The sequence below is a fragment of the Panthera pardus genome, unplaced genomic scaffold, assembly GCF_024362965.1.
Source record: "Panthera pardus isolate Hobbes unplaced genomic scaffold, ASM2436296v1 HiC_scaffold_21, whole genome shotgun sequence".
Lineage (NCBI taxonomy): Eukaryota > Metazoa > Chordata > Mammalia > Carnivora > Felidae > Panthera > Panthera pardus.
Window position 1 is genome coordinate 40,582,166 of NW_026526777.1, and position 7,399 is coordinate 40,589,564.

General features: G+C 38.2%; 1 protein-coding gene across 3 annotated transcripts in view; it reads left to right on the forward strand.

Annotated features, from left to right (window-relative positions):
• Nucleotides 1-2,181, forward strand: part of KCNK2 (potassium two pore domain channel subfamily K member 2) — a 193,860-nt gene extending 191,679 nt beyond the window's left edge. For all 3 annotated transcript variants that reach the window (XM_019428271.2, XM_019428280.2, XM_019428261.2), the window contains exon 7: nt 13-2,181. In XM_019428271.2, the coding sequence (XP_019283816.1) occupies nt 13-330 (318 nt within the window). In that variant the 3' untranslated portion in view covers nt 331-2,181. The remainder of the gene's footprint in view (nt 1-12) is intronic.
• The last annotated feature ends 5,218 nt before the right edge of the window (nt 2,182-7,399 follow it).

Genomic DNA, 7,399 nt, shown 5'->3' on the forward strand with positions numbered 1-7,399 from the left:
TGCGTGCTCCAGGTGGGAGAGTTCCGAGCCCACGCCGCTGAGTGGACGGCAAACGTCACCGCCGAGTTCAAGGAGACCAGGAGGCGCCTGAGCGTGGAGATCTACGACAAGTTCCAGCGCGCCACCTCCATTAAGCGGAAGCTGTCGGCGGAACTCGCCGGGAACCACAACCAAGAGCTGACCCCGTGCAGGAGGACCCTGTCCGTGAATCACCTGGCCAGCGAGAGGGACGTCCTGCCTCCCTTACTGAAAACTGAGAGTATCTATTTGAACGGATTGACGCCCCACTGTGCAGGCGAGGAGATTGCGGTGATCGAGAACATTAAATAGCCCTCTCTTTGAAGAGCCTTAGGCGTAGCCATAGGTGAGGACTTCTGTATGCTCTTTAATGACTGTTGCTGGTAGCATTTTTTAAATTGTGCATGAGCTCCAAAGGGGGAAACAAAATAGATAACACCCATCATGGTCATCAACCATCAAGAGAATTTGGAATCCTGAGCCAGCACTATCTTTTTGATGACGCTTGTTGAACGGTCCACGTTCTTAGACAAGTGGAATAAAACAAGCAATGTCTGATGCCTTTCTGTGCCCAGACTGTTTTCCTCCCTCTTTTCCTAATGTGCCATAAGGCCTCAGAATGAATTATAATTGTTTCTGGTAATAATGTAGCTTTGAGGGATCAGTCCTTAACTTTTCAGGGTCTACCTAACTGAGCCTAGATATGGACCATTTATGGATGACAACATTTCTTTTTGTAAATGGCAAGAGATTCTTATGCAGCCTTTTACCTAAGAAATTTTCTGTCAGTGCCTTATCTTACGAAGAAACAGAACCCCTCTAGCTAATGTATGGTTTCTCCTTCCCCACCCTACCCCTAGGCTCACCTCTGCAGCCCTTTATCCCACAACTCCCGTTTGAATACCATACCTTGCTGGAAACAGTGTCTAAAATGAAGTGATGATGCCCGAAGAAGGAATAGATGCCACATTAGATGGACATTGAAGCAACACTCAGAAATTCTAGCGTTAAAGGCACTGCAAAGAAATGAGGTGCACAGATGGTCCCTCTGAGTATTTATTTGACTCAGGTACCAGTGGTACATACACACAGTGTAATTATTTCCAGGCCGGTAAAATTGGCGGCTCCAAAACAGTCCCTTTTTTCCTGGCAGTATTTGGAATTTATCATTTAATAACTACATTTTTTAAAGGTGGAAGAAAAAAAATATATATATATGATCTGATAGGAGAAAGCTGTCAGACATGGATAGTATTGGAGGTGATTTAAGACAATTGGTGTGAAAGAAGATAGCACGATAATGTGTTACGAGGCATTTGCTAATAAACATTATACTGCCAGCACCTATTTGCTTTTTGACGTGGAAGGCTTACACGATTTTCTTTCCCTGGGTGACTTTCGCCAGACAGGGGAGGTGACGCTGTAGCTGGAGTTGGGCACAGCCTAGCCTTGTGTGGGTGTCCCTCTGGAGCTGCGACTGAGTTTGAGAGAAGTGGAAACTGGGATCACTGTGATATATTGCACATGGAAAAAAATGCAGATTGCAGGCATAATTCATCTTTGACATTAGAGAAAAGCTGTTATAGCACAATTTAAATCTTGGGAGCTTTTTTTTTTTTTTAGATAGAAAATGCTGATAACCCTTTTTAGTTGAATTTTATATCCTGTAACTCTTTGGATGTTTCCAAGATTCAGAAAAAACTCATTACAGGCACCTAGTAGATTGCTACTCTCGTTTATTTTCATACTTAGATCTGCTGTACATTGTATATATAATTTTTAAAATGCAGAAAGATGATTTCCCCAAATACAATTACAAAACATTTCTTTTATTCTGGGGAGTGACAGTGGTGGAAATATCTGAATAAGTAGCATTCAGATTAGGGTCTTAAAAAATAAACAGGATCTTTAAAAAAAAAACATCTAAATAGATGCTTATTTTCCAAAATTTAAATTTAAGCTAGACATGTAAATATTATGTAAACTTGTTGAAGGTACTTTTATAAACTTAAAAAATTCTAACCAAAATTTTAGACAGTCAGGCTCTTTTAGAAAGAAAGCTACACTCATCTCCTCAATAACTGTTCTGAAAGTTCATATGGTGGAATGCACCATGTATAAACTGTGAATTGTATTGACAAATAAAGTTTGTAATTAAAGTCAGCATTTTCTGAGTGTCCTGCTTGCTGCTGAGAATGCAGAAGGGATCCTAGCTGAGTAGAACTCCAGGACGTCACTTTTCATGCTGAGTTTTCTGTGGCTCCTTCATTCATAATATTCAAGAAATATTTCTGATGCAGTATTACTACCCTTGGCAAATACAGAATGTTCTTCTTGGTGACTGTTAATCGAAAGTAAACATCCTGAAATTGCACTTTTGAAATAGGGTATTTTAAATTGCATATAAATTCAAGATTGTTTCTGTTAAATCATGACATATCAATAGCTTATTTTATCACTGTTAGACCCTGTCTTGACACTGAGTTAATCTGAATGCCAGAAACAGGCACCTGAATATTTTTTTCTAAGGAAAAAACAAAACAAAACAAAACAAAACAATAAAAAATCCTGGCAGTGTTGAAGCCTAAAGAAAGCAGTTGCCAACTAAATTTCTAAACCTCATGCCCCAAATATTTGAACATACCTTATCAGTGTCTTACATAAATATATTATTTATTCATCCCCATGCACCTTGATGCTCAGTAAATAGCTTAAAACTCGTTCCCAAGATTATCCTCAAAATTGGGGAAAATCTAAGAAAAAGTGTGTATTTTATCAATTTTATTTCCTCAAGCTTTGTTTACTTAATTTGTAAATTTAAAATTACTTTGTTTACTGTGGAAAGAACATTGATAAAGGTTTTAACATAGTCTAGAATCTTCTAGTGAATTTTTTTTTTTCCAATAGACCAGTTTGAGTGAGTTTTGCCCTGAAGAATATCGGAGGAAAAAATTAAGTACTAGAATCAGCAAGGATCAGGAACTCTTTGATATGAAATCTTAGACATGGATTCTAGACAAGAATCCTCTACCTTATAGCTATTAAATGTAAAAGTGATTATTTTGGAGTTCTTTCAATTTCTCATACAAATCTATGTCACACACCCTTTTTTCAATAACACTTCACTCTTGTAATACAGGAAATAGTGAAACTTCTAAAGCCAGGAGGGAACTGAATAATTTGTGTCTTAGCCATCAAAAAGGTGGGAGCAGTGTGTTTGTAGGGCTTTCTTTCTTTCTCAAATTCTAAGGAGCATGTGATACACAAGAAGACTAAATCCCTCCTTTGTGTAAAAAATGTGTAGAATTCTTTGATTCTTAAGGCTAGACGTTCAAGCAGACTAAGTGAAATTTCAGATGGAATACCAAAACAAACAAACAAATTTAGCCATTCTAAAGATTTGATATAGCTATTTACGCCTAGGAACTGGACACCTAGATCAACTTCTATTTTTGTTTTCTTTTTTTTTTAAAAAAATTTTTGCTGTTCTAAGTAAAATAACTTATTTGTGGTTTGCATTCTTTATTAAAATGTGAGTACAAATTTGCGTTTGTATAAAGTAAAAGATGTCTCTATTTGAATACTCATAATTTCATTAAAATTAATATATGATTTTGCTCCAGCATGAGTTTACTTAAATGTGTAAAACTTTCATAGTGAAACGTACTGGCCTTGCACATACTCTTGTGTCAGTTCCAAGAGGGAACCTGGTTACTTTTAATAGGTGGTTTTCATTGTGGTTTTAAGGGGAAATTTTCATAAGCCCCACGTGCTTCCTTCCTTCCTCCCACCCTACCATAAAGGTTTATCCAGCTATTTTTTTTTTCACATTTTTATTTATTCTTGAGAGACAGAGACAGAGCACGGGAAGGGGCAGAGAGAGCGGGAGACACAGAATCTGAAGCAGGCTCCAGGCTCTGAGAGGTCAGCACAGAGCCCGACACGGGGCTCGAACTCATGAACTGCAAGATCATAACCTGAGCTGAATTTGGATGCTTAACCTACCAAGCCACCCAGGCACTCCAGGTTTATCCAGCTTTTGTTTCACACTTGACCCTTCCCCACCCAGATCTCAACTACGGCTTCCCATAAGGCAGGGATTAGTTCCAAGGACCAGGAGTTTCGGCTCTGCTCTTTTATTTGACTCAACACTATTTGTTCACTAAACCCTAGCTGTTACTATTTTTAATATTCATGAAACCATTTGTTATTTTCCTAGTATTAGCATTAGAAAATATTTTCACCGTGTTATGCTTGTCTCAATATACAACTATTTTTTTCTTTTCATCTGTCATTCCTGTCCAAAGTATTTCTCACTGCCTTGTCTTTATTCTTTCTCTTTTGAACTCAGACTTGGATTTGTCTCTGACCCCAACACCCATGTATCCAATTTCCATTGGAGATCTCTACTTCTCAAAGGCATTTCAACACATCCAAGACTCTCCTAATTGTTCCCCAGACCTGACCCTCTTGGTGTCACCTATTTCAACAAATGGCACTGCCATCCATTTGGTTGGGCATTCTCCTTGATGTCTTCTCCCCCTCAACTCCATAACCACCTTTCACCAAAGCCCTACTGTCTTGCATCCTGAAAATGTCTTGAATTTGTACACAGCCACTATGTTTATCCAAGTTACCACCATAGATCTCCCCTTGTACTAACTGCTTTTGCATCATTCTCTGCTCCTGTCATTGATGGTGGAGTGCAAATTTCAATTTAAGTGCGCTACTCTCCAATTTAAGTCCACTGTCTTTCAATTTTATAGAAGACCAGAATCCTTCACATGGCCCAAGGCCTTCTGGTCTGCTTTATGCCATCATCTTCAGATTCATCTTGTATCACTCCCTAAGCTTCTGTATCCCAGCCCCGCTGGATTTCTTTTACATTATGCTGATGCTGTCCCCTTGCTTGGAATGGTTGCTCTCCTTTTACACCTCAACCTTTTTCACCCAACAAACTTTTACTCATCCTTCAGAACCCAGTATCACTTCCTTTGATAAGCCTTCCCTGACACCAATACAGGTACCTTTACAATATACTATATATAAATCTTATTCCTTTCCCTCAACTTATGATTAGATATTCATCACTATTCTTATTTGATTATCTGTATCCCCCACTAGAACTCATTTGTTTTAGCTTACTAAAATTATTACTTTTATTTCCAGATCCTAGCCAAGTACATATAGCAGGTTTCCAAAAATATATGGTGAACAAATAATATAAAACAGAGGTTTAATTGTTCTAACAGTCTGAGGTATACTTGTGTGTAAGTATCCCAGGTTTTCAAGATCCACAGATATTTGTTCTCTTCTACTGGGTTAGTAATAAATGGGATACAGATAGCAAGTTACTTCTCCTATTAACTTACAAGCTGACTCATTGTGTAGAAAAAGATCCAAGCCAATTGTTCAACCAGAGAGACTTTTCAGTTGGTCATACGTTTACTCCTTGTAAGCAAAGGTTTCGTTATTTCCATTCCCCAAATTTGGCTTACAATAGATACCACTGAAATTTTTCAATTATAATTTAATCTTGAAAATTTGTTTAGAAATTAATCATAAAAATATGTTTGCTAATACTAGTAAATGGATGCCTCTTATTAGTAGAAAACTAAATACACATTTCTTTCTCCTTGCCAAATGAAATTCAGCTTTTTCATGCTTAAATTTATAATCGGTCTGGGAAGAAATCCATTATTGGGCACATTTTGAACTGTATCCAATAGAGAATATTAGTCACTTACATGGTATAATTTTGAAATTAACTCACAGGATAAACATTGGTGTTCATGTAGTGCATGCCTGGATTTTGCAGATGGTATTTCTTTTTATATACTATACAATTAATAGGGAGTAGTATGTACATGATTTTTATTATACTGTCTACTTTATCTAAAATATTTTAAATATTATTGACATTAGACTGTATGTTTATTTATTTTTATTAAAAAATTTTAAATGAGCATCAGTGGCAATGTCTGGTCCAGATTCAAATCTTATCATTGCCCATGTGTTTCAGAGTTGAAAAGCTAAAGTATCAAGATACTGTCAATACATCTAATTAACTCCTCTTGTTTCTTAGGCGCAAAAATTCAGAGTTTACATATGCATTGAGGAAACTTAAGATTGCCGGTCTAGATATAGCCAAGTAGACTGGCCAAGTGTATGACTCTTTTCAATGATTATGTTGTATGTACAAACAAAATATTACCCTGCTCATGGCTTACCAGGTCAACATGTTTCAAGAGCCTTTATTACACCAATTACTGGAAATACCAAGACAAATAAATGTCTGCTCTCTGGGAGATAGCAGTCCCATGGGTAAGAGACTGACATGCAGCACAGATACACAGAATCTTCTCAGTGCTGAGGAGCCCTGAATGAAAGATTCTTGCCTTTTTATTGACTTGGAAGGTTAAGGCACAAGGGAAGGGGGAAGGGCTAACAGTGGGAAGTTACTGAGTCAGGGTGGAAAAAAGTGCCTCAGCTGAGGCCCCAGTAAGGAGGTCCCTGTATCTGAGTCCTTGACTGCTACTCCCTCTGGAAAATCCCAGTGGGCTGGCTGTGGGAAGAATGGCTTCCCCCATGATGCCCGCCAGGCGAAGCCTTGAATCTAAGTGCCCGTGGCTGAGCCTGAAAGATCACACTAGGATTTTAGTCTGGAGCCAGACTCCACCGAAGGAAATATGATGCCTGTCTGAGAACTTTGGATTTTACACTGGAAAAGACATTTCAAACATTAAAATGGGGAGTGATATGAATCAATCTGCACTTTCAGAATGATCGCTCTGGCAATGGTATGGGGTAGATGCTAAGCAGAAAGAGCTGGGAGGAAGTCAGAGGAATCTGCAGCAGTCCCTGAGGAAGGGATTCGGGTCTAAACCATATGAGGTGCACTGGGAGACACCAGTGCATCCACCATTTTTATCTAGGATTAGGAACATGGGGCTAGGGGAAAGCGGGAGAAGATTCAAAGGGGAGACTGATACTTTGAATTTAAAGTGACTGCAGGGTCAACCAAAGTGAAAACCCTCACTGGGCAGTTAGAATACTCAAATGCTCTCAGGTCAGGCATCCCAGCTAGAGAAATGAATGTGGGAATCACTGATGTTAGAAGCATTTCACGTTAACGGTGAGAAGCTGAAGTCACCATAGTCCATATTGTTAAGTAAAAGGCCCCTTCTAAATGTCAATCCGGTTTTGAATGATATATGTCAGTTGTATTTCATTGTATTTCATTTCAAGTATTTCATTGTAAGTCAGAAAACCCTCTCATGTGAATTAAATAAAAAGGTCTTATAGCATTTTCAACCTAAACATTAATCAAAGTCTACATTTTCTTTATAGTAAACAGTTTTTACCAGCAAAACATTTATAT